At 38.8% G+C, this 27,726-nt stretch overlaps 1 protein-coding gene across 1 annotated transcript; it reads left to right on the top strand.

The window, feature by feature from the left end:
• Positions 1 to 707: 707 nt before the first annotated feature.
• Positions 708 to 27,364, top strand: sgms1a (sphingomyelin synthase 1a). Its single transcript, XM_042010362.1, has 6 exons — positions 708 to 838; positions 21,751 to 22,618; positions 22,725 to 22,842; positions 23,994 to 24,147; positions 24,903 to 25,069; positions 25,462 to 27,364. Exons 2-6 carry the CDS (start codon positions 21,996 to 21,998, stop codon positions 25,636 to 25,638), a joined length of 1,239 nt encoding a protein of 412 aa, XP_041866296.1. The 5' UTR covers positions 708 to 838; positions 21,751 to 21,995; the 3' UTR covers positions 25,639 to 27,364.
• The last annotated feature ends 362 nt before the right edge of the window (positions 27,365 to 27,726 follow it).

The following is a 27,726-nucleotide window of genomic DNA, read 5'->3' as shown; positions in this document are numbered from 1 at the left end:
AAGCAAGTCTAGATACACGTTAAGCTGGAGTAAAACTTGTAATGGCTTGAAAATAGTCATTTACGAACAGTAAATTGTGCCAGAAGATAAACATAAACATAAACAATATGTTCTAGTTTAGAACCAATTACCCAAATTAATGATTTGTTGCTTTTTGTTTGTAATTGATCTCTTATTTTCATTATGTGCTCTAAGCCAAAAAAAAAAAAAAAAAAAAAAAAAGCAAATGCTTATGGCAAAGTTTCTTCTGGCAAATCTCAGACCCAATATTGTAAGATCAGTACAGTAGGACTATGTTTCACTGATTGAGTAACCCACTCACCCAAATTTTGTGCTGTATTTTTAAATCCCAGTGGAGTCTGTAAATTTGAAGATTTTTCCAACTTTTACCGATAGGTGGCCTGGCCTCAGATGAGTAAGTAATCTGCTTCCGCCCATCGCTGTATTTTCTTCGTAGTTGACAGTGTTGTTGCGTTCACTGCTTCTCGTGAATTCAAAATTAATAAGGGTTGACAATATTAACAAGTCGTCTACAAATAGAAAACAAAACAAAAGTAGAAAATATGCTACATTTTGTGCTTTGCAACATGGTGTGGCGTTGTCTTTTGGAAATAGCATGATACTTTGTCGTTTTAGTCGCACTGCAACTGGCTTATTGGTGTTTTTTCCAAAATTTTTGCTGGTACGCGGAGGCATCATCTGTGACGGTTTGAAGGAACTCCCTGCTTCTCCAGTCACAATCCGCCTACCCATGAAAACATAGGGCTCACAGAAGTCTTACCACATTGCAGCGATATCCAAAATAATTTAAGAAGCCCGTCATCATTTCGACGATAAGGTAATTGCATTGCACTTATCTTCACTACCATTTTGTGGGAAGGTCATCTAACAATCGTCTGAACCATCTCAGCTGTGAGGATGACTGGGTTAAGATTTCTTAGATTCGTGCTAAGGTAGCTGTTTGTTAATATCTTATGGTGTGTTACGGTGTAGCACAAACTATTGAGAGAAACACATTTGTATTTTAACACGCTAACCCGCTGCCATGGACCCCATGGCCTCTCCTGGACATTACGTTTATTGGAAAACGTAGCATTAGCTAACAAATGTTCACTGGCCTCGGGACTGGAACATTTTATTAGCTGTCGACAATTCATCCCTCGTTATCGTTAATCCCGATCCAACGTGACCCGGAGAGAGACTACAACCAGAGTTTTAACCCAAGCAAACTGCCGAGCACATTAGTGTGTTACTTGCAAAGGCAAGTAATCATTTTATGAGATGTAAAATCTCAATTAAGTGTCTTACGGATCTTCGAAACCGCACTGTGAATTACAAGACTCCATGCTGGATTGTTTTTTTTTTTGCTTGCAAACTAGCTAGCTGAAGTCTTGAAGACGCCAGACTGGCTATCTATTTTTAGGTAGTCCGACTGTAAGCTTGCAAACCACACAATACGGGGACTACCACAATGCAAATCAGCGTAAAAGCGGCGTTAACCCCGTTGCTCTCCCATGTTAACCGCGATTTTCATGTAATGCTATCTCACAGGTGTTCATTGTTATCATACAATATCACTTCTAAAAGAGATTACGTAATAAAAAAAAGAAGAAAGAAAAGGTCAGTAGAGATTAGATGTGTAGAAAACGTAACTACATTTTAATTACGTTTCCTGTGATTACAAGATTGTGTTTTTTCGTAAATAAGTGGGACGTTTTTGTTCTTTATATGATTTAATTTTAACACGTTGGATACATCATACTGCGTCCCTCCTCTCTGACAGGCCGTTTCAGTACTCTTGGCTTGTTTTGTGTCATTAGTTTTCTAATTAACAAATGCAGAATTTTATGAATGTGTGAATACAATTTCAGATGATATATTGTCAATTTTCTGTAATTATTAACACAAAATATTAAAGGCAGATACATGTTTTCTCTGCTAGCATGTCTTGGCAGTCAAATTTGCCTAAGTTTTTATTAGGCCCGAGCACCAAAGGCGGTGCGAAGGCCTATTGAAATGCAAGCGTTTATTATTATTAGGCCCGAGCACCGAAGGCGGTGCGAAGGCCTATTGTAATTGCTCCGTTTCTTCCTTATTCTTCTTCTTCTTCTTCTTCTTCTTCTTCTTAAACATTGGAGGCATTTTTGGGGACCTGAACATGCACGAAAACGCGCCTATTTTTGTGTACCCCCCCAAAGGAATGTGAAAAATTTGATATTTTGGGGTGCTTGGGACTGTTCGGGCAAAATTGAATGAGAGCGCCACCTATTTACGATGCCCCGCTACTGCACGTCATCAATCTTTATGAAAATTGCTATAAATATTCTAAATGTTCGGGCGAACAAAAAATCCTCTTGGAGCAACAGACTAACACCAACAGGAAGTCGGCCATTTTGGGTCAAAGTCGCCATTTTGGCGTTTTACTGACATTTTCAAAATCTATCTCCTCCTAGAGATTTTATCGTACCGCTACCAAAATAGCTCAGGATGTCCAGAAGGCATGTGTCTTTAAAAGTTATTGAAAGTTTTCTAATAGGAGAAAGGGCATGGAGGGGGTGGGGCCTCAAATTTTGATGTGTCGCCGTGAAGAACGAAAGTGATATAGCTTCCACATAAAACAATGTATCTGAACCAAAATGGCCATGTATGATGCCAGTCCCATCCTGAACACATCTACATGTCAATATTTGGGTTATGAATTGGCCACGCCCCCTGGCGACAGTAAGTCATGGTTTTTACTTGGAGACCCTCTTATCTGACGTTTTGAACACAACCAGGTCCAAACTGGGTCAGACAGCAGAAAACAAGTTGGTGATGATAACCAGTGAAAACTGTTGCTCTATGCTGCAGGGCGAGACCGTGGCGCCATGGCGAACTTTGATAAGACGCCATGACATCATAAATCACTATAAATCCCTCAATTCTGATCCAATCCCCATCAGACTTGCAGGGATTAATCAGGGTCCGGCCCTGAACAGATTCATATCACCAATTCCGGTCTAGCCCTAAGCCCCGCCCACTTCCAACAGGAAGTGCTTTTTTTCAGACGCAGGGGTCCATCTCCTTAGGAATAAAACGTGCACACTTGAAAGTACTTCACAACAGGTCAAACCCTTTCATGATACCACAATAAAAAATCTCAAGCTCCTTCGCCAAACGTAACCATGGCGAATAGCGGTCCGACGCCATCAAACAGGAAGTACTTGTAACTGACCCATTGTACTGCTGATCTACACCAAACCTGGCAGGGAGGAGCGCGGACCAGCCGAGAACTCAGCCACATTGACATATGTTGGAAAAATTGCAATATGGCTCTATAGCGCCACCTACAAATATTTAATTGATCATATCTGCCCACTACATTGACTGATATGGCTGAAATCCAGTATATTGATAGAACTTGGAAGGATGTACAAAAAAGCCTCTTGGACCTATATGATAACTTCAACAGGAAGTCAGCCATTTTGAAAAAAGTGTCATTTTTGGGGTCATTTTTGCATGTTTCTTTGCCTTGCATTTGAACGAACTCCTCCTACAGATTTTATCGTATTTACCTCAAACTCAGTCTGAACACTCCAGAGGCATGCGTGGTCAAAAGTTATTGAAAATTTTCTAATAGGAGGTGGCGTTCAGCGGCGGCGCCTCATCAAGTTTTGATGTTTCGCCAACAAGCACGGAATCTATTATTTCTGCAATACAACACTCATTCTGTACCAAACTGCATATATTTCTCTTCACTTCCATGCCGACCACATCTACAAGTCCTGATGTTGTCATCTGGACATTGCTCAACGCTGCATGGCGAGACCGTGGCGCCATGACAAGGTTGGATAAAACGCCATGACATCATTATTGAGTATAAATCCCTCAATTTTCATCCAATCAGCATCACACTTGCACTGATTAATCAGAGTCTGCTTCTTAACAGATATATGTAATTACTTCTGGTCTTGGCCTAAGCCCCGCCCACTTGAAACAGGAAGTGCCTTTTTCCTGCAGCAGGGTCCCTCTCGTCAGGGATTAACCTCACACACTCTACAGTGCTTCAGATCAGGTCAAACCCTTTCATGATATAAGAGAAAAAAAACCTCAAGTTCCTTCCTCAAGCAAAACATGGCAAATGGCGTCCACCGCCATGAAACAGGAAGTACTTGTAACTGACCCAATGTACTCCTGATCTCGACCAAACTTGGCAGGGAGGACAGTGGTCAGGCCTGGAACTGATTCAAATACACATATGCTGGTAATATGGCTCTATAGCGCCCCCTATCAATATTTAGTCTATCAGCTCCACCCACTGCTTTGAACGACATAGTAAAATGTGGCATATTTATATAACATGCCAGGACAAACAAAAAAGCCAGTTCATGTCCTGATGTTCTCAACACCATAGCCCTGGGAAAAGGAAGTCCCACCATTTTAACCCTTTATCCTCTGTATAGCTAATTCTAACTCATTAATATCATCCTTCATGAACTCATGGTTGAAAATATGACTGACTTCTTACAGCATCATGATTAAAATGGCTTCCTGTGATGGTTTAAATCATTCGCCATTATACAGGAAGTGGCACTAACCCTGCTGTCAGTTGACCAATTGAGCTAATATTTTCCTGTTCTCATTAGAGTTCCAATCTGAACATGGTTGTACATTAAAAGAACTTTACCACCACCTAGTGGCCACGTGGAATTTTCCTCTTGATGAAATCATGCTCCAGATTGTGGGAATTCAACACAGTTTGTAAGAAACAAGGTCATGAATGCTTCAGATGTCATCACTGGACAGGCTGACGTGCAAGTTGATCTTCTGATGAGGAAAATCACCTCTTGATGGAGATAAACTCTGGAAGAATGGGTATATGGCTGTGGGCAAGAGAGGCTGTGTTGCTGGAGGGAGGCTCTTGGCCGATGGGGCGGTGCAATAGGCCGAAGCGGCGCCAGAGGTGCGAGGGCCTCCAACGCTGCTTGCAGCTTTAATTATTCTTATTATTCTCCCGTCAAATGAATTGCATTTTTGGGGGTCTCAACATACCCCAAAACTCACCAAATTTTGCGTACCCCCCCAAAGGAATGTGAAAAATTTCATATTTTGGGGTGCTCGGGACTATTCGGGCAAAATTGAACAAGAGCGCCACCTATTTATAGTGCCCCGCCACTGCACGTCATCAATCTTTATGAAACTCACTACACATGTTCTAAATGCTCAGGCGAACAAAAAATCCTCTTGGAGAACTGCTCTAAAAAAAACAGGAAGGCGGCCATTTTGGGTCAAAGTCGCCATTTTGGCGTTTTACTGACCTCGCATTTGAACGAACTCCTCCTAGAGATATTATCGTATTGACACCAAAATGGCTGAGGATGTTCAGAAGGCATGTGTGATCAAAAGTTATGCAAAACTCTCTCAAAGGAGTAACGGCGTACAGGGGGCGTGGCCTCAAAGTTTGATGTCTCGCCATGAAAGACGAAATTGATATAACTCCCACATAAAACAACTTTTCTGACCCAAAATGGCCTCGTATGATACTAGTCCCATCCTCAACACATCTATGTGGTCATTATTGGATTATGAATAGGCCACGCCCCCTGGCAACAGGAAGTCATGTTTTTTACTCGAAGACCCACTTCTCTGACGTTTTGAACACAACCGGGGTCAAACTGCATCAGACACCTGAAAACAAGTTGGGGATGATATCCGGTGAAGACTGTTGCTCTACACTGCAAAGCAAGACCGTGGCGCCATGGCGAACTTCGATAAGACGCCATGACATCATCAATCACTATAACTCCCTCATTTTTCACCCAATCACCATCAAACTCACAGGGCTTAGTCATGGTCCGGTCCCGAACAGACCCATATGACCACTTCCGGTCTAGCCCTAAGCCCCGCCCACTTTCAACAGGAAGTGCTACTTTGCAGTTGTCGTGGTCCTTCTCCTCAGGCATGAACCCCAGACACTTGAAAGTGCTTCACAACAGGTCTAACCCTTTCATGATACCACAATAAAAATCTCAAGTTCCTTCGCCAAACGTAACCATGGCGAATATTGGTCCGACGCCACCAAACAGGAAGTACTTGTAACTCACCCTGTGTACCATCGATCTCCACCAAACTCGGCAGGAAGGATCGTATTCAGACGTGGAACTGAGCCAAATTGACATATGCTGGAATAGTGACATAGTGGCTCTATAGCGCCCCCTACAATATTTTGATGAACCAGCCCCGCCCCCTACGTGGACCGACATGCATGAAATTCACCACATTGATTTACTATGCCAGGATGCACAAAACTGTCCATTAGACCTATAGGCTAATTTCAACAGGAAGTCGGCCATTTTGTAAAACGTGTCATTTTCAGGGTCATTTTGGCCTGTTTCTTGCCATTGCATTTGAACGAACTCCTCCTACAGATTTTATCGTATTTACCTCAAAATCACTCTGAAGCTTCCAGAGGCATGTGTGATCAAAAGTTATGCAAAACTTTCTCAAAGGAGAAAGGGCATGGCGGGGGCGTGGCCTCAAACTTTGATATCTCGCCATGAGAGACGAAACTGATATAACTTACATAAAAAACAACCTATCTTGACCAAAATGGCCACGTACGATGTCATTTCCATGCTGACCACATCTACATGTCCAGATGTTGTCAACGCCATAGCCCCGCCCCCTGGAAACAGGAAGTAGCCCATGTTTTACCATTGAAAACCTAACAAACACCATCAAACTCATCAACATCGTTCTTTGAGACCTCATCATTGAAAATATCACAATCTCCTTCCACCATAATGATTTAAATGGATGCCTGGGAGGTTTCAGTTCCTCGCCATCAAACAGGAAGTGGCTATAACTCTGGACTCGGTTGACCAAAGGAGGTGATTGTTGGCAGTTGTCATTAAAGTCCCAAACTCAACATGTTAGTACATGATCAAACAATATAGCGCCACCTACTGGCCATGTTGATATCTGCGGATATTAAAACCATGCTTTTCTTTATATTTATTTCACAATATTGGTCAGAACATGGTCACGAACACATCTGATGTCATTATTGGGCCCATTGATGTATGAGATGATGGTCAGAGGGAGACAATGACCACCCAAGGCAGAAAAAAGGGGGACGACTGAGCGTACGGCTGCCAGCCAGAGCGAGCTTGCTTGGGGAGGGAGGTTGCAGGCCGAGGGGGCGGTGCAATAGGCCGGAGCGGCGCCAGAGGTGCGAGGGCCTTCATCGCTGCTTGCAGCTTTAATTAGGCCCGAGCACCGAAGGCGGTGCGAAGGCCTATTGTAATGCAAGCGTTTTTTCTTCTTCTTCTTCTTCTTCTTATTATTCTTCTCAAAACTCAAACACATTTTTGGGGTACTGCCCATGCTCGAAAACTCACCAAATTTTGCCTACCCCCCCAAAGGAATGCGTAAATTTACATATGGTGGGGTGCTCGGGACTGTTCGGGCAAAATTGAACGAGAGCGCCACCTATTTATGATGCCCCGCCACTGCATGTCATCAATCTTCATGAAAATCGGTACACTTGTTCTAAATGGTGGGGCGAACAAAAAATCCTCTTGGAGCACTGTCCTAAAAAAAACAGCAAGTCAGCCATTTTGGGTCAAAGTCGCCATTTTGGCGTTTTACTGACTTCGCATTTGAACGAACTCCTCCTAGAGACATTGTTGGATTGACACCAAAATGGCTGAGGATGTTCAGAAGGCATGTGTGATCAAAAGTTATGCAAAACTTTCTCAAAGGAGTAACGGCGTACAAGGGGCGTGGCCTCAAAGTTTAATGTCTCGCCATGAAAGACGAAATTGATATAACTCCCACATAAAACAACATTTCTGAACCAAAATGGCCACGTATGATACTAGTCCCATCCTCAAGACATCTACATGGTCATCATTGGATTATGAATAGGCCACGCCCCCTGGCGACAGGAAGTCATGTTTTTTACTCGAAAACGCACTGCTCTGGCCTTTTGAACACAACCGGGGTCAAACTGGGTCAGACACCTGAAAACAAGTTGGGGATAATATCTGGTGAAGACTGTTGCTCTACGCTGCAAGGCGAGACCGTGGCGCCATGGCGAACTTCGATAAGACGCCATGACATCATCAATCACTATAACTCCCTCATTTTTCACCCAATCACCATCAAAGTCACAGGGCTTAGTCATGGTCCGGTCCCGAACACACCCATATGACCACTTCCGGTCTAGCCCTAAGCCCCGCCCACTTTCAACAGGAAGTGCTTTTTTGCAGTTGTCGTGGTCCTTCTCCTCAGGCATGAACCCCAGACACTTGAAAGTGCTTCACAACAGGTCAAACCCTTTCATGATACTACAATAAAAATCTCAAGTTCCTTCGCCAAACGCAACCATGGCGAATCTTGGTCCGACGCCATCAAACAGGAAGTACTTGTAACTCACCCGGTGTATCATCGATCTCCACCAAACTCGGCAGGAAGGATCGTATTCAGACATGGAACTGAGCCAAATTGACATATGCTGGAATAGTGACATAGTGGCTCTATAGCGCCCCCTACAATATTTTGATCAACCAGCTTCGCCCCCTACGTGGACCGACATGCATGAAATTCACCACATTGATTTACTATGCCAGGATGCACAAAACTGTCCATTACACCTTTTTGCTAATTTCAACAGGAAGTCGGCCATTTTGTAAAACGTGTCATTTTCAGGGTCATTTTGGCCTGTTTCTTGCCATTGCATTTGAACGAACTCCTCCTACAGATTATATCGTATTTACCTCAAAATCACTCTGAAGCTTCCAGAGGCATGTGTGATCAAAAGTTATGCAAAACTTTCTCAAAGGAGAAAGGGCATGGCGGGGGCGTGGCCTCAAACTTTGATATCTCGCCATGAGAGACGAAACTGACATAACTTACATATAAAACAACCTATCTTAACCAAAATGGCCCCGTTTGATGTCTTTTCCATGCTGACCACATCTACATGTCCAGATGTTGTCACCTGGACATTGCTCAATGCTGCATGGCCAGACGGTGGCGTCATGACAAACTTGGATAAAACGCCATGACATCATTAATCAGTATAAATCCCTCAATTTTCATCCAATCACCATCACACTCACAGTAATTACTCAGGGTCTGTTCCTGAACAGATACATTGAACTACTTCTGGTCTTGGTCTAAGCCCCGCCCACTTTCAACAGGAAGTGTCTTTTTCAGACACTGGGGTCCCTCTCCTCAGGAATGAACTCCACACACTCAAAAGTGCTTCAGATCAGGTCAAACTCTTTCGTGATACTACCGAAAACAATCCTCAAGTTCCTTCCTCAAGCAAAACCATGGCGAATGGCGTTCATCGCCATGAAACAGGAAGTATTTGCAACTGACCCATAGTACTTCCGATCTCCACCAAACTCGGCAGGAAGGACAGTGGTCAGGCCTGGAACTGATTTAAATAGACATATGCTGGTTATGTGGCTCTATAGCGCCCCCTATAATTATTTATTCTATCAGCTCCAACCACTGCTTTGACTGACATTCATGAAATGTGGCATATTTATATAACATGCCAGTACAAACCAAAAAGCCTCTTCATGTCCTGATGTTTTCAACGCCATAGCCCCGCCCCCTGGAAACAGGAAGTACCCCTTTTATCCCATTGAAAACCCTACACACCTACTCAAACTCATCAATATTATCCTTGATGAACACATGACTCACAATATAACAAACTGCTTACACCATCATGAATAAAATGGCTGCCTGTGAGGTTTCTGTCCCTCGCCATCAAACAGGAAGTGGCTATAACTCTGGACTCAGTTGACCCAATGACGTGATACTTGGCAGTTGTCATTAAAGTCCGAACCTCAACATGTTAGTACAAGATCAAACACTATAGCTCCACCTACTGGCCATGTTGATATCTGCAGATCTTAAAAGCATGATTGTGTTTGGATTTGTTTCACACTATTGGTCAGAACAAGGTCATGACCACTTCTGATGTCATTATTAGGCCCATTGATGTATGAGATGATGGTCAGAGAGAGACAATGACCACACGAGGCAGAAACATGGGGACGACTGAGCGTACGGCTGCCAGCCAGAGCGAGCTTGCTTGGGGAGGGAGGTTGCAGGCCGAGGGGGCGGTGCAATAGGCCAGAGCGGCGCCAGAGGTGCGAGGGCCTTCATCGCTGCTTGCAGCTTTAATTCGTCTTGTATTCTTCAGTACAGCAGTTTTCCACACCCCTTTCTCCTTTGAATAAAGAGAGGGCAAACATCATCACAGATGTGTTTAATCCAGTTTAGTAGTTGGGGGAGAAAAAAGTGCAATTTGACATACGTTATGCATAGCTTGCTTTTTTTTCTTTGCTTAGATCCACTTAAACTTTAGAGAGAGCCCTTGCTGACTGTCATAGAAGAATCAGCAAAACCAGATGCTGAACAAAATGAACAGGGGGATGTCTGTGTAAAGGAACTAGTGAGAAAGCAGCTCTCCACAGACACAGTGTGTGACTGCAGTCAGTGTCAAGAGGGCAAAATGTTAAATGGGGTTTATTGTTGTTACTGTATCCAGCCATGCTGTAGAGAAAGCCTTATTGCCAACGCAAATCATGTCAGATTCTTAGTAAGCAAGCCAGCAATGGGATACAATTGACAAGCCAGGCCTACAAGTTGGTCTTTTGGCGGAAACAATGAGCTGTCTGTGCGCATGACTTCGAGCTATGATTCAGCTTTTAAAACTGTTGCTGTTGACTACAACTGTATTGACCAAACTGTACCAGAGTTAGATCTACTAAATTTAAAAATAATGTGTCATGCAATTTTTCTTTAGACAATAGATTATTTTTTGGTTTTCTTCACACACACTTCTGCTTCTCTAAGAAGGCTGTTTATTTAAAAGGATGTTGATTACTTAATGAAATGAATGAAAATACTTTATTAGTACCCAAAGGAAAATTTGGGATTTACATGTTTTAAATGAGTTAAATGAGCATTTCTCAGTTCTTGGCCCTCTGTCCTCTGCTCTGAAGGTTTTACACGTTTCTCTGTTCCAACACATGTAATACAAACAAATGGGTCATTATCAGACTTTTTGATAGTTGGAAGAAGTGTTAAGCTGATATTTTCATGTGAATCAGGTTTGTTGGAGCACTGAAATGCAAACACTTAGGGCAGTTGACAGAATTGGAAAAAAAAAACATCCATGTGGCTTGTACTGTAAAGCTCTTTTGTGTGGTCAGAAATTTTGTGCAACATGTAATGTGCAAAAACATCTGTGGGAAAACCTAGATGATAGAGCAACCCAGAGATTAGGTATGAGAGCTGAAGTTGGAAAAATACACATTTTACATCGAGGACAAATGAGAAGTGCTATCACTGCATGTTTGAATATTAGGCACACCTAGTTAAATCCTTTATTTTTTTTATTATCTGAGAAGGGTGGATTTGAGCATAGCACTCAAAATTAATAATTTATTAGGATGTGCTAAGATAATAGACTGCCTTAGATTATACAGAGTTACCTCTTACGGAGCACTTGTCTCCAACATTTGGGCTAATATGCTTGTTGGTTGCTCCTGTTGCGTCCTTTAAATTCTCCCTCTGTTGATTTCATTCAATTGTATCCCCTTTGAATATATTTTGGTTAACTTCACAACTGAGCCAAAAGAAACACTAATGCAGAGTGTGCATGACATACCAGTGTATGCTTGTTTTTACAAAATCTCAATTAGATTCCTGAGATGCTCCATTAAATTTATTGAGTGTTTGCAAATGCTGTGTGCATATACCTGATGTCACCTCATTAGTTTCTTTTTTATTAAGTTACTATTTAAAAGAAACTCAACATAATAAAAGTTATATGTGTGATGTCTGAAAATTCTAAATTGATCTTAAAAAAAAAGATTTTATGTTTGCAAATGTTTTTTCTCCAGCTTATTTAAGTCTCAGTACTCAAACTGTTGCTTAGTTACAGTACTGTAATAGCTTTTTTTTTTAATTTAATAATTTATTAAAACCCAGTGATTCTTTAGTTTGCCTTTAGAGAAGCGTTTTTCTGTGGCTTCATTGCCGTTTCTGCCATAATTAGAAACACATGTAGTTTCAGTGCTACTCACATGATGTCCTAGTTTCTCATGGCCTACAACAGCTTTTATAGATCCAGGCAACTCATACTTCAAAATAGCTTAATTTGTTTATTTCTGGAAGCAAATTGTGTCAAAATGTGGGATGGAAATTTAACACTGGGGAAAAAGGTCTTTGTTTAGTTTAAACTTTCTACATGTAGATGTCAGCATTTGGGGAAATGAATAAAAGCTACAGACTCAGGACAATGAATATAAGTATATGTATAAGATTGCATTTTATACAGGATCGTGCACAACAAATCTACTTGCATTGTGAGTAGTAGTATTGATAAGAAATTAAACAAAGTGGTGGAAGTTGGCCCTCTTAAGACTAAACTCTTGCCTGTTTGTCGTCCTGTCCAGCCTGCTTAATACTGAACTTGATATTTTCTTGCCCTGGCTTGTGTCAAATAACGGTAAATGATAACTTGTTTTTCTACATTTACCTCCTGCTATTCCAGTATCTGGTTCACATGCAGTAAAGTTATACAACTGATATAATATTTCATATGTGAACCAAATGTCCAAGTAGCCATAATTGGCTAATATCCTTTCTACACCTGATCTTCTGCTGATTTTTGCCTGTTTTAAAGGCAACATTGAACATGATGCTATATTGAGGAGAGTGTACTTTGGCCTAGGACAGAGTCAGTTTAAAGGCTGCTACAGCCTACAGGCTAGTTTTGATTAACAGTTGGTCAAGGTGGTGAGAAAGTATGAAAATGAATACAACACATGTGCTAAATGAACACGGACAGCGATGCATGCACAACATTACTATTGGCTGGAGCAAAACTAACTTTTATCTTGATTGCGCAGCCTTGAGAACAAGAACAAAATTTTTACTTCTCACGGAGTATGTAACAAGCTTACGAGTGAATCAGGAAACTTTGGTTATGATATGTGAAATCATAACCGAAGATGTGATAATCTTTTAACATTTCTGAGAGGTTAGAAAGTTTTGTCAGAGATTTACATCTCAGTGTAAAGCAGTGGTGGTATATGTCTTCTCTGCAGAAAAGACGTTCTACATTGCAGTGTATACTTTTCCTTTTATATAGATTTTTAATATTTTTAGTTAGAGGTACTAGGATTGATATATGCAGAAAAGGAGGCATGATGTTAATCATCTTAAAATGAATAATTCAGATACACTTTTTTTTTTAAATCCAGTTTATGCTTCTTGGATTGAGAAGTAATGGATGCACAGCACATACTATATTTAATGACACAATTGGAAAGTTTTCAGAAATTTTCAGGTTTTCTATATTTTCGGTTTCTGGTTCACCTTAGAATGCAATACTCCACAATGACAAAGCAAAGCCAAGCTGTTTAAGCTGTGTAAATAAAACCAAAATATCCTATTTAGATAAATATTCTCTCAGTTGCCAAAGCACCTTTGACAGCAGTGTCAGTCTCAATCTTTCCCAGAACTCTACAAGCTAGACACACCTTTGTCCAATAAGTTTCTTTTTGTGGAAATTGCAGTTTCTCCTAAACATGCAAAGCTTTTGTTGGTTTGTTAATCTATTAAGTGCTTGTGTCCACAAACCTTTGTAGTTGAGACTGTTAATATAGGAGATGATGGGTGCAGTTCTGTACAGCACATTAATTACATTCTGTTGACAAGTCTCCTGTGTGCCACCTCAGTTGTATTTGCTAATGTGTCTGCATGATGTGCGATTGAACAAAGAGGCTTGGTGAGTTGTTGGCCCAACAAAAATTCAAGAGTCTGACAGTAGCTCATAAAGCCACAGGTGGTGATTTTCTCATTCGCACATAGTACTACCATTACAGTAGTTTTGGGTGGTTTTTCCACTAAACTGGCTGCATCACTGGTTCAGAGCCAAAGCCTTAACTTTTTCTGTTTAGGCTGTCAAAGCTCTGTCTTTAACATAAAAAAACAACAACTGGTTCTATAGTACTGATTCTTTGCTGGGCCATTTTCCCGCTGCTAGATTGCCAGCCGAAGTGCGGTGTATGGAGCTGGCCTCACAATCACCACTTCTAGCTGAATTTTTTAACTGTTTGCTAAACTTTGTTCATTCACATTGTTGGGATGTTTTAATAGCATCAATGGGGGTTTATATATTGTGTTCTAAACAGCATAAACAACAGAGATTTGTATTCTGTTTCAAGTTTACCCTTGGCTAAGCACCTTTCCTAATTAATTAACCAAGTGACTGGACATAATATATAGCTCTGTGACAACAGGCAGCTATGGTTTTATTTTAAAAGGGATACTTATTATAAGGGGTTTCTAAAAGGGGTAGTCAGTTATTATTATTATTATTATTATTATTATTATTATTATTATTATTATTATTATTATTATTATTATTATTATTATTAGACATGGCAACCAACCCTTACGTCTCTACAATTCTGAAGGAGATCATATTTTTAGCTATGAAATAGTTCAAGGATTTAGTGATGGATTCAGCCTTTTTAGTGTTAATTGACCTAAATCCTGGTTTCCTCTCCCTTGTTTGACATTGTTTGATGACAACTTTATTTTCCCTTAGTAATTTGCCAGATAGTGTCAATGCTATTCTCATGGTTTATGCAGTTTTTGCTAATGGAATAATTTTTAACTGGTTATGGTGTATGGGTGTTATTGCAGGAAGCTAGATGTTGTCTCCAGGAAATGCTAGATACACTCAACCGTTGCAAAATGCCATTATTTGCTACAGGAATGCGTGATCTGTCACTCATTTATTCAATTAAGTCAAATATTAAATAAAGGTGGTTCAAAAATGTTAATTGTTCTTAGTAAAGATGCTAGATTTTATATATGTCTGTATGCTTTGTTTAAAGACTTCAAAACTACATTGATTTCTACTGTCTGCTATTGCAATGACTTGCATTTTGTCACTGCGTTCATGGGAAGAGGCATTTTTGTTTTTGACTTTTCAATCCATTTGTCATGTTTTCATGACCAAAGTTGATATGAACACCACCGGGAATTATATAAAAAAAAAGAAAAATGTAAATAAACATTCACTTCAAATCATGGGCAATTGGTTGTCCAAAGTCCATGTCACTGTGACCTCACAAAACAGGTTTTTTGGCCATAATGAATGCCGGGGGGGTTAAATTATTAAAGAGTCTGTTACTCATCAACTCCAACATGTCAAGTTTTGTCTGATTTCACAATCTGTGCAAGAAACAATCTTATTTTACTCAACTCTTGGCTCACTTTAGACAACACAGGAGCAAATACAGTATGCAAACTTAGCTGGTTGATGTAGGAAAATAATCACAAGGCCATAATTTGTTCCATGTTGTAATTTTAGATGAGTTGATCCCCCAGTCTCAAAAATGCTGCACATTCCAGGAGTGTTAATCACTGAACAGTCAAACTATGTCCTGCTTGTTACAGAGGAGCATAGAAGTTTACAGTGTGCTTATATAGTTGTTCAAAATGTGAGTAATTTTCATCATGACTTTTCTTTCAAACTGATTTAGCTCAGTGACTTTAAATTTCTTTCAAATTGCTGGATGAGCACCATATCATGCTTAGTGCAACATATTGCCTCATTCCATATATAAAACTGAGTTATTGCATATTTTACAGGAATATACAGATAACCAATTTATCTTCCATCTCAGTTAGATTGGCCCTGTAATGTAAATATTGACCTTACATTGTCCACCTATGAGGTGTTTGTATGCTGTTTGTAAAGGGATACATGTGAGAGTGTGCTGTTCAGCCATTGTTGGTTTGTTTCAGAAGATTAAAAAAAAAAAACCCTGTAAAGAGATACTTCTTTTTCAAAACTGTATAATGAAAAGGACAATGGTTCACAGCATGAGGTAGAAAGAGGGCGAATAGAATATTCCTGTTTAGAACAGTCTATTGTGGGGAATACGTTATATATATATATATATATATATATATATATTCCATATATATATAAATTTTTAAATTAATTAATTAATTTTTTTGCTTGTATTTAACAACAACAACAAAAAAAGACTGCTCGCTGTGTAACACCATGACCAGTATATAATAATAATAATAATAAATTTTATTTGTAACGCACTTTACATTCCAAGGAATCTCAAAGTGCTACAAAGGATTTTAGTAACATAAATATATCACACACAAATAAAAGGTTAAAAGAAACATGAGCAGGTATCTGTGAAGCAGTCCTGTTTAAATGCTGGTTTGAGCTCCAACAAAAGGCTTTGCTAACTGACCTACATCTCTAGCAAGTAATATGGCTGGTATCACCACTAATGTCCTGAATCGATTGGATCACAACAGCCTGACTCAATTCAATTTAGATTAAATTAGATTTGTTTTAGATAAATTTGCAGATATTTATGGAACACATTCTCAGATAACTATTTTTATAAAACACTGAGCTCATTTCCATGATCATTTTCCCAAGCATCATCACACAAGAGTAGGGTCACTGTTGTCACCGGTAAAGAAACAATGTAAAAAATTGATCTCTGAGTTTTATAAATTGATACTGTATTAATTAAATTTATATCAGTTAATTTGTTTTTTTAATCCCAACACAATCGAGGAAGAAGTTGTCCTATCCCAACACCCTGGACAAGCGGCTAGTCCACCGCAGAGAGACAACTATTCATGCTCACACACACTCCTACAGAGAATTTAGACATGCATGTCGTTGGAAGGTGGATGCCAGAGTACTCAGACATAACCTATGCATAAATGGGGAGAATATACAAACTAGACACAGAAAGGCATCTGTTCGAATCCCCTTCTAACCAGTGACCTGCCGCAGTGCTAACCAGCACATCACCCAGCAACCCAAACACACCGCAAAACAAAAGATATTCGTGTGGCTTGTTTACATGCTAACTAAAGATTTTCATTTTACATTATAAATATATTCAGCGTATTGTCATGTTTTAATTTATGACAAGACAATCACATAACAAAATAGTAAACCTGTTGTTTTCATGTTTTCAACTTCCAGGTGACAAGTAAAAAGAAACTCGAAGGAAAAAAAAATACTATGATGGTTGTTAGCAATTCACATATTTTGGAAGATATGATTGTTCTTGGCAAACACTGAGTGTTTAATTTATATCCAGCAAAAAAGTGATCACTATGCTGCCTGAACATAGTTTTTTACTATAATATTTCCAATTTCCAACACGACTTTTTTGCCGTATTTTCTTAGTAGCTTACCAACAAATGCTTTAGAAGACCATAGAAGAGTTTTTATCTCACACATTAATGATTTGGTCTCGAAGTAAGGAACTCGTGATGTATGTCAGTTGTAGATTTTGACACAACTCTTCTTCATTTGATTAGAAATATAATCTTAACTTTTCACACAGAATCATATGTTAAGAATAATTTTCATCTAGTCTTAGTTCTGCTTCTTTTTGATTGTAACAAGTTCAAACATTGTGAAATCTCTTTATGCTGAATAGAAGAAAGGATTTAGCAACACATTTTAATGACTTAGTAAAATCTGCAAGCTCAAATTTAAGTCAGGTATTTAAACAAAAGAAAAATCTAAGTTGTACTTTTAGCAGATCAACTTTGGTTTTAGGCATTTCTTGATGACTAAAACTATTTGCAGTGTGTCTATAAGGCTATGCAAAGCGGATGTAAAATAGCCTTTGGTTCTTACCCATTGCTGACTAAACATGGGTTGGGTATGGTGTGTTTATGGTCCTGTCACCTTGATATATTGTTGTTCCTAAGTGGGATCTTTTGGTGGTGATGTCACATGTTCTGTTTAGTTCTAAATCAACCAGCTTCCTCCCCTCAACCCCACCAGACGTTGAGAGAGGAAAGATTCACTGGATGAAGTAGAAGTGCATTTATGGTATTGTTTTAATCTTATGCAGATACAATCCTACCTCATCACTTTCTTCCAAAGAGCACAGCTGATTGAGTTGCCTCCCTCCATATTCTGCATTGACCTTTTAGCAGAAGAAACATGAAAACAGGAGGTGACATTAAACCAGGGGCCAAATTATTTGACGTGTGAAAATTTGCTGGTTATGTTTTATCTCTATTACTTTGCTACTTTAAGATGCTTCCGGAGATTTTCTAATGCTTTAACAGCTACGTTTCTCTCTTTGCAATACATTAAAACAACGTTAGAAAAAAACTGCAGCTCTTGCTTGGCATGTCGGACTTCTAGCCATGGCTAATGTCCCTGTTTACGCTAACAGACATACAAGGGTAAACACAAAAAAAACAATGTCAGAAATGGAAGCAAAATAAGGGAAATACAAATACACTTTAAAACAGTGATCGCAGAACTTAGTTTCAACTATTGTTTTATCTGACAGCTAAACGATTTCAAACCTGGTAAATTATTTAATTCACAAGTGTGGACCTTTTAAAAGACAAGATTGTCCAAATGATGTTCTGCACCTCGCTGATTTACAGTCCCAATGCTCTTCTCTCCTTGTTAAAACTCCTATACCCCCTAATTTAATTTCATTTACAATTTTATCATGATTTTAGTGTGATTGTTATTGCTATTTTTGCCCTTTACAACTTTTTAATGCTTTCTTTGCACCATCTGTAATGCTTTTAATGTTTTATGTAAAGCACTTTGAATTGTCTTGTATATGAAATGTGCTACAAATAAACTTGCCTTGCCTACTTTCAAAATAATTTGACTAACAACTCAAGGATTTACACCAGTACTTTTGATTTGAATCCTAGTCCATTTGCTTGGAAAGTCTGCTTTGTTTGGGGAATTGTGAATGCACAAACAAAATCTGATTCTAATTAAAGAAGCGGACTCTGGTCCGCCTACAAATGTGGATCTTGGTCCACTTCAACTGGACCAAATACAGGAATCGGACAAGAAAGCCAAGGGGATTGTGGGTTCAATGCAGGGCATTGGAATGGTTTTTGTACAGTTTAAGGAAAGAAAATTATTCTTAAGTTACTTTAAAACTGTGGCCATTTGCCTGTTGAGTGCTGCTGCTTGTTATAGAGTCTTTGCAGAAGTGTAAATGATAGCATAGTCTGCATACCGTAGCCCTGTGTTTTAACACGGCTGATAAGCAAGAAGACATGTGAAAAGATGCCATGGGCATGTTTAAAGAGAGTGCATTTTAAATATAGAAACACCTTTGTCAAACCATGTGCAAGTTTGTGTACATAAAATTGGAGAGGGGCCTCTAGTTTTTGACTGCACGTGGACCTGTGCAAGTAAGGAAAAAGCCGGTAACTTGCAGTGTTGCCAACTTAGTGACTGTCTCAATATTTATTGAGTATTCAGACCTTTCTAGCAATTTCTTTTAAGCAACTAGCCACAAATCTGCATAGCAAGCAGATGTAACTACGTGACATTGTTCAGGTGGTTTGGTCCGCTTGAGTAAAGTGCAGTGTGAAAGCAAACTAAACAAATATTCAAAATTTTTCTGAATTCCCCACCCAATCGAGTCGAATCGAATCAAATCGAGTCTCCTGGACTTTCCTGGTGTGAACGTGTCTTTAAACTCTCAAAGACTCAGCATTTATATATCTTGCACTGCAATGTTTTTTTTCTTCTACATTTTTTGTGGAAATGTTAGTGGGAAAAATGGTAACTTCCTTTACCATTGTAAACATCCGCGCCCAAATGAAGGATGTTTTTTCATGTGAGAAGAAGTTTACACTCAAAACACAATGGGACTCAGTGTTTATAAGCACACTCCCCTTACATGAAACAGTCTTAACCTGATAAGTTGTCTTGCAATATAATTCTAAAGAAAATGCAGGTTCTGAAGATCAGAATACTCCATTTAGGGAGAACCTAATGTTTAATTTTTGTCGGGTTTTAAAAGGCACATAATGAGGCGTTTCTAGATAAGAGAAATGTAGTACAGCACCACATCTATCCTTTCTATCAGGCCATCATCACCACACATGGTTATTCTCATGAAATTTAAAAATATAAAAGACAAATCATGGTTCATTTCAAAATACTTAGCGACCTTGACTGTAAATGTATGTAATGCACTCTGGTACACTGGTAGTTTTTTTACACCCCTTTTGCCTGTTCAGTTCAATGTGATAATTTGTAAGCAGCAATCTTTAAGCTGAGCTCACAGACCAAAGGTTGTTGGCATACAGCTGACTCAGTGACTGCTAATCTCGGATTTGTCTCAGTTGTGAACTGTTTACAGTCCTATGTGGAGGCTATTTGCCACTGCACTTTTTTTTTATCTCCTCTGAATACTCTTTACCTTTGCTCTCTTCACACTATGTTAAGTCACGCATCTTTTATGTCATGTTGCTGATGCATTAAGTTTTCTACGGAGCTGCTTGTATGCTGTTCATAATGTTTATTATTTGTATTTTTTCGTTAGTCTTTGTGTATTACTTCAGATCTCAACAAAAACAAATCTGATGCCAGATGTTGTTGAAGTTGTAGATGACCCAGCTCACAGTCTATTTATATGGTCCTGTTTTGTTGGCCTGAATGAACAGGCCTCTGAGTGGAAATGAGGTGAGATGAGATACTGATGTGCAGTTTGTTGTCCTGCCAACGCTCCAGCCTACCAGTCTATTTAGCTGCTGTTGGCTTGAGCTGAGCTGGCTGTACTGGGACACGACTGCTGGCTGACTGCCCTCTTGACAGGGGTGGGGCTGACTCAGTGCTCAGCTCTGACCTTCACTCTTGATTCACGAGTTCCTGCTTGTAGTCTGTTTCCCTCCTATCTACCCAGTATCATCCTGTCTATGTAGATCAGAGCCCATCCAGCTGTACATCATCCCTCCCCCAAACCAAAACCCGAGCCAGGCCACTGGGGTTCACCACTGACATCACACTTTATAAATAAACAAATGATAAGCAACACATGTGAGTTCATCTCCTTGTTCCTGGGTGTTTCATGAAGTTTGGACAAGAGAATATCATTTAAAATAAAGTAGTTAAAACATAATCTATGGGAGAATTATTAGGATGTTTTATATATAAGGAAATCCTTTTACACATGTCATTCATTCATTGTATGAAGAGTTGACTCAGTAATAGTTACCTCTTGGTTTGATGACTTGGTAAGCTAACCTGTCAAAGTTAGAATTTACTTTAGTTTGATCATGCCTTTTCTGCTAAACAGATAAGTTATAAATCTCTGTAGATATTTTATATTGTCCTCCTGTGTATCACTTAACTCTTGCTTTGCATTCAGTTCAGATCTGTATGAGCCATTCTGTAATAATGTGATTTCATTTCATGTCATTGCAGACAGCTTTCTTGCAAATCTTTTCGTCTCACTTCTGCATCAGAAAGTTTAGGATGCAAAGCTCTACAGTAAAAGATGATTTTGCTTTTTTTAATAATAAAATAACTGACAACAGTTTAGGAGGATATTGTAAGTATAGTCTCATGCTTCATTTCATGTCATTTCTTCCCCATTTCTTTTCAGTCTTGTTTCCTGCTGGTGTTGTGTGGTAATAAATGGACATGTATTTTGATGGGATGGTTAGACACACTGGCATCATATTTATTTGTGTGGCAAACAGACCATTTTCTCCATCTCTTCACATCAATATCAGATGATTTGCCCTTCTGTGGCAAGGAAACACAAGCCAAAAAACAACAACAAAAGAGTAATTGAGGCGATGACTATTTAAAAAGCAGATATGATTGTTGACACTGGATTCTAACTCTACATCTTGTCTTTATTGTAACAGGGTGCTGAAAAAGCTGATGAGGTGAAGAAGGTGTCTCTGGTTCACCAACTATCTGTTGGACCTAACCCTGAGAAGCCCTGCCACCTTCCTGTTCATCACCTAAATAGAAGTCTGGATTCCACCTGGATGCAAAACGCATCATGTGCCAAAATTGGAGACATCATACTGCTACCCCATAGACAGTCAGTCCTCTTTTAAACCTTGCCCCCTCACTGGAGATCCCTCCTAGTCTTTCACATTGCCTGATGTCCAAGATGAAGAAGGTGGGGGTATGGTCAGCAGAGGACGTTTCTAATTGGCTGAGCAAAGAGGGAATGCCAGAGTATATAGATGCTCTCCGTCAGACAGATGGGCCTGGCCTTCTTGGGCTCACTGAGGCAGATTTCCAGAGGTCTCCCCTCTCGCTGGTATCATCAGATGGTGGACAGCAGCTCTTAGAGCGTCTTGAGACGCTTCGAATTGAGAGCCATATTGAGGCTCACAAAAATGGTCATGCAAATGGGCATGTTGGTGGACTTCCTAATGGAATTAGTAAGCCCCAGAGGAATGGTGCATTGGGGAGAAAAGACTTTGGGATGGAGATGGTCCACATCCCTATGCCTACAGTAGAACCTACACAGTCCCCGTTCCCTACAGAGTGGGGGAAGACGGGCATAGCATTCATCTACGCAGTAATTTGCTTTGTCACCACCACTGTAGTCATTTCAGTGGTCCATGAAAGAGTTCCACCAAAGGACCATACCCCACCATTACCTGACAAGTTCTTTGACCTGTTCAACAGGGTGGAGTGGGCCTTCTCCATCTGTGAGATTAATGGCATGCTGCTGGTGGGACTGTGGTTGTTACAGTGGATTCTGCTTAAGCACAGGTACAGTCATTGTGTAGCTTTTAGATGTGGTCGTCATTCAACTAAACTATTTTTGGATCAAAATATAAATTTCCGTTTTCATTGTACTCTTCTATTTTATTTTCAGGTCAATTATAGGGAGGAGATTCTTTTTCATTGTGGGAACACTCTATCTGTACCGGTGTATTACAATGTACATCACTACTCTTCCTGTTCCTGGGATGCACTTTAAATGCTCTCCAAAGGTAAAATACATCCACTTTTACGTCTGTCCTGAAAGCTTCTGAGTACTTTCTAACAGCTCATTGTAAGAAATGATTTTGGTTTGTTTTTTGCTTTATTGTAAAAAACAGTTTTATTTCCTTGTAGTGAAAATTGCTGTGTAAAGAAACATTTTTGATGACCACAGATATTAAATTTTGTTTAAATATTAAAAAATAAAAAATAAATGGTAAAGACGGATTATTAACCTCTTCTAGCATTTGCACTGTAGACCTCATAGGGTTTTGTTTAAGTGTGTGCTGCCAAAAAACTAAACATTAGCAGCATGGGTTGCAGAAACAAAGATGTAAAAGAAAAAAAACTGGAAAAAAAAAATAGAATGTCATCAGAAATGTTTAATTTCAGTTAATGGGACAAAAACATATTATTATTGATAGCTTTTGGGGAAGCCTGAGCAACGATGCCATTTTTTTCCCAAATAAACTGAGTTATAAATAAGGGGATGTTTAAAGTTTAAAGTGAGGCACCACTCTTAGGCCCTGCACCCATATCCTTAGCTGTTCTTTCAGGACATTGCAACACTTCCTTTTGAGTAACAGTTGAATCAACAGCACATCATTTTAAAGTTGAAGATGTCAGTCTAAAGAAAAACAAAACTGATTGCTTTGTTATTTGATAGATTTAATTTATAATGTTTCTTACCATTTCTTATGTTATGTACAGTCATGGCTTTAGAGCTCCTTTTAATGCTAAATGCGTAGAATTCTTAGTATAGGCAAACACATATTTACACTTTGGAAACTTTTCAGTTTAGTTGTTTCATTTGTTACTCTAAGTGAAAAGTTAACTTGTACATGACATAATTAATGAAATAACAGGATGCTGTATGTTGTGTGTATATTGTAATGAAAGAAATAATGTGATAAAGGAACTCTTAAAGTGAATATATGAAGCTATAAGGCATAATAAGTAAACTTTCTTCTACAAGTAACAGTAGAGAAATTGGGGATTTTTTTTTTATTTATTCTTTTAAATATGGATGTTTAGAAGAAAAAAAAAGATTAGATCATCCTGCTTTATAAAGCAATGTTTTTATATTTCCTTAAACACCACAGATATTTACTGTTTTAAATATAATTTAAATGTGATATAATGTGTGGCTTTTTTTTTCCAGCTTCTTGGGAATTGGGAGGCGCAGATGAGAAGAATAATGAAAATGATTGCCGGTGGAGGCTTATCCATCACAGGATCCCACACAATGTGTGGAGATTATCTGTATAGTGGTCATACTGTCATGTTAACACTCACATACCTCTTCATCAAAGAGTGTAAGTTGGACTTTAAGCATGTAGAGGAAGTTTTAAACTTTCTCACCACAGAGTGAGCCATTAGTTTTATATGTACTAATGTGTGCTGATTGTGTTGTAACCTAATGGATAATTAATGTATTTAGAAGTCCTTATGTGTCAATTTTAGGAAATCTGATTAACAAGGAAGATTGATATTTACTCAATTTAACTACAGATGTGTGTGGTTTTAGTACCTGCATCTCAGTGATGTTTAGTGTGTGTTTGTTTTGGCAACACATCTTGCCGTTACCAGGAAATGCAGTCTGAGATGAGGAGGAAGTTTGTCCTATCTCATCATTGTGGTTCCACCACCTAAAAAAACATCTTTGAGTTGGCCAACCTCACTTTCTTTTCCTTAGAAGATATGCTTGCTAATTTACTTCACATGAAGTTGTAGGTCAGCTGTTGCAACAGTTTTGCTTGTTTTGTCAGAGTTGGTTAGATTGTCATGTTTCTTCCTAATTTTTTTGAGAAAAAAAAAAAGTTCTTTCTTCTTCTACAGTTTATTACATGCAAAGCCAGGTTGGTACAGACCTGACATCTAGTGGTAAAAACAGGGAAAACAATTCTTCCTTCTAAAGTCACGTGCTGGCCCAGTTAGCCCATTTAGCCTAAAGTCAGTTGCAAACTTTAATGTAATATTGGTTTTAATGGAAGAAGTATGAATGAGAACTACTACTTTGTGGATCTAATACATGATTCAGTTTAATTTGTGTATCTTCTGATTTTTTTAGATTCTCCCAAGCGCTTCTGGTGGTACCACTGGATTTGCTGGAGTTTGAGTGCTGTTGGGATTTTCTGCATCCTTCTGGCCCACGACCACTACACTGTCGATGTGGTTGTGGCGTATTTTATAACTACACGTCTCTTCTGGTGGTACCACACTATGGCCAACCAGCAAGTAAGTGCACATGTTTTTGTTTGCAGAAACCGTTGCAGAGCCAAAGTACATTTCTTTGTGAACAGTTTAGAAAGATTAAACCACAAATTCTATGCTCATTAGCTGGTGCAACTTTGCATACTTATTGGCATTAAATAGTAAGTATTCTGGATTATCCAAGTTCAAATATTTCTGTGTGAATACTTTAAAATTGTTTCTTAACCAAAGATCTATAGTTATACGCCGCTGTTGATGTTTTTATTCTTTTTCTTTCATTTAAACTGCTCATAGTTTGAGAAAAAGAGCCCTAGTGACACAGTGTGAAATGACAACAAAGTTGTTATACAAATATCAAGCAATGGCTCAGATTTTTAGTGTAACAATAGACAGCTTATGTTTCTGTTTTGTTTCAGACTCTGAAGGAAGTGTCACACAGCAACCCATTTTCACGGGTGTGGTGGTATAGACTGTTCCAGTTCTTTGAAGAGAACGTAAACGGCATGGTCCCTCGGAACTATCAGCTGCCATTTTCGTGGCGAGCGTTGCAGTGGCGCCGCGGCGTGAAGTACAGCAGACTGGAAATACAATGACTCCTGCCGAAGCAGACAAGGACTGTGACTCAAATAAGTGCTGTTTTTATTAATTAAAGATAGCATTGTTCTACGTAGCGCTGTCCTTTAACCTCTACTTGCAGGCAAATGTCCAAATGGGTAGCACTGTGACCCATCTAGTGTTTTTTTTTTCTTTTTCTTTTTCCCTGTCTTAATTCTCTTTTGGTAGTATTTATCAACACAGAGCACTATTTATTTTTTTTGTTTGTTTTCCTTAGGTTACATACATTTCCCCTTTTAGTAAAGATCTAGGAAGCATTTCAACAAACAGACAGGTTATTGGTCAGAATACTTACCCTCTCAGCACAAAAGCATAATTAATGTTGTCATTTCCCTTCATTTTTTTAATGCAGTTAGGGTCAATCAGATGCTTTTTTCAGAACCAAAACAGCAAGTATTTTTTCAAATTTTTTTTAAATAGGGAAGCAACTTCCTTTTATAAACTGTCCTTGCTAAAGTTATTCAAAGGTGCAAAAAGTATTTTTTCTAAATATGTAAAAACTTTATTTTACAAAAGCAAATGATGTCCAAAAAAAGATTTTTAGATTTTTATCTTTTTCAAGATGGATAACTGAGAGCATGTGTATTTAATGTGATATAACATTAATCCAGTGCCTTTCCTAGCTTGATTGTAAAGCAGTTCAAGTACTATATGTCCCGTGTGTCTCTGCTGCGGTGCAACCTCGTGCCGTGACGTGACATGGTCACAGTCTTGTTCTCGTGAATGTATAAAAATGACTACGCCAGCCTTACAGGAAGATTGGTCCTCCCAAAACTAGTGAGTGTAACACCCTTTTCGTTTATTAATGCTTTATGACATCAGTTTGTTCTTACTTGATTAATGCTGTTCTGACAGAAACAAATGACTGTTAAATGTATTTAATTTTTTAATCATTTTTTAACCATCACCAGCCATGTTCAAAGCCAGATTATTGTGGGTTGCTAGTTCTACCAGACAAATGTATCTGAAAACATTATTGTCTAATTGGATGTCAATTAAGCAGTGTTTCCAAGGTTTAGTTTAGAGTTATTATTCTGGACCTGGACATGTCTTGTGCATCATTGTGGCATTTATTTGGGAGATAAAAAGCCCCCTCTCTTGTCCCCACATGGAGGCACAGTTCGAAATTAACCTCATTGTCTTGTGTTATTGTCTTTTTGGTGATGACAGAGAAAAGTGTAAAAGGATGCTCGTTCTGAAGTTGTGAAAATAGATGATTTAGGCAAATTCTCTGAATATATTTGTAATAAATCTGTGCGTTTTTTCTTCTTTTTCTTGTACTTAAGCTGCTGTCTTACAATATGAAAGTTGCATCTCAGTGTCAAGTACTACAAAACTACCCTCTTTTTGACTAGCGAGCACCCAGTGTGGAACTTGTGGGGAACAAGCTGAATGTTTGGATAATGTTCAGATGCACAGAACTGATAATTTGTTTGGCCGTAAATGTGCAAATGTATTTTCCATGAATGTGAAAATGCTTCCATTGTTATCATGAATAGGTTTAACTTTTGTTTGTTTTTCTGTGTAAGTGACTGAACTGTAAAGACTACTATACTAGTTTATGTATAGGGGTAAAGACTTATGTTAAACTGAAATTTCAGATTCAATTCAGTAGCTTTGAAGAAGTGCACTAATCTTTGCATTATATAACTTTCAAATGAATAACAAAGGGTGTGTTTAAATCCTTCAGCCTGTCAAAGCTGAGAAAAAATAAGTGAATTAATGGCGCCAATAGCACTCAATGCCAACAGGAGTATTACACTTTGAGACTAATTACAGTATAGCCCCGATCCTCAGCATTGTCCAATCATTTCATTTTTCATGAGAACAATTTTTTGGCTATTATGAGCACAGTGAATTCCTTATATTTGCCCATATTTTTATTCATTGCTGTTTGATTGAAACAGGTCTATAGTTCTGTTTGAGTTCTTGAATAAGGATAAAGTTTGTCTTGTAGTTTGCCAATTAAGTTTCTTTTTATCATTGTATCTTGAAGTTTCTGTCTGTAAACTTGTCAGCATTTTTTGTCCTTTTTGAGTGTAAACAATATGTTTGTAACATATGCT

This window comes from Melanotaenia boesemani, chromosome 16 (genome assembly GCF_017639745.1).
Source record: "Melanotaenia boesemani isolate fMelBoe1 chromosome 16, fMelBoe1.pri, whole genome shotgun sequence".
Classification (NCBI taxonomy): domain Eukaryota; kingdom Metazoa; phylum Chordata; class Actinopteri; order Atheriniformes; family Melanotaeniidae; genus Melanotaenia; species Melanotaenia boesemani.
This window is presented reverse-complemented; position numbering and strand designations above follow the sequence as displayed.

Bases quoted from the DNA above. Each gene is read 5' to 3' on its own strand.
- sgms1a (XM_042010362.1), top strand. From the start codon at position 21,996: ATGTCCAAGATGAAGAAGGTGGGGGTATGGTCAGCAGAGGACGTTTCT. The intron at 24,148-24,902 runs GTAAGTTGGACT...TGATTTTTTTAG, and splicing joins ATACCTCTTCATCAAAGAGT to ATTCTCCCAAGCGCTTCTGG. The intron at 25,070-25,461 runs GTAAGTGCACAT...GTTTTGTTTCAG, and splicing joins ACACTATGGCCAACCAGCAA to ACTCTGAAGGAAGTGTCACA.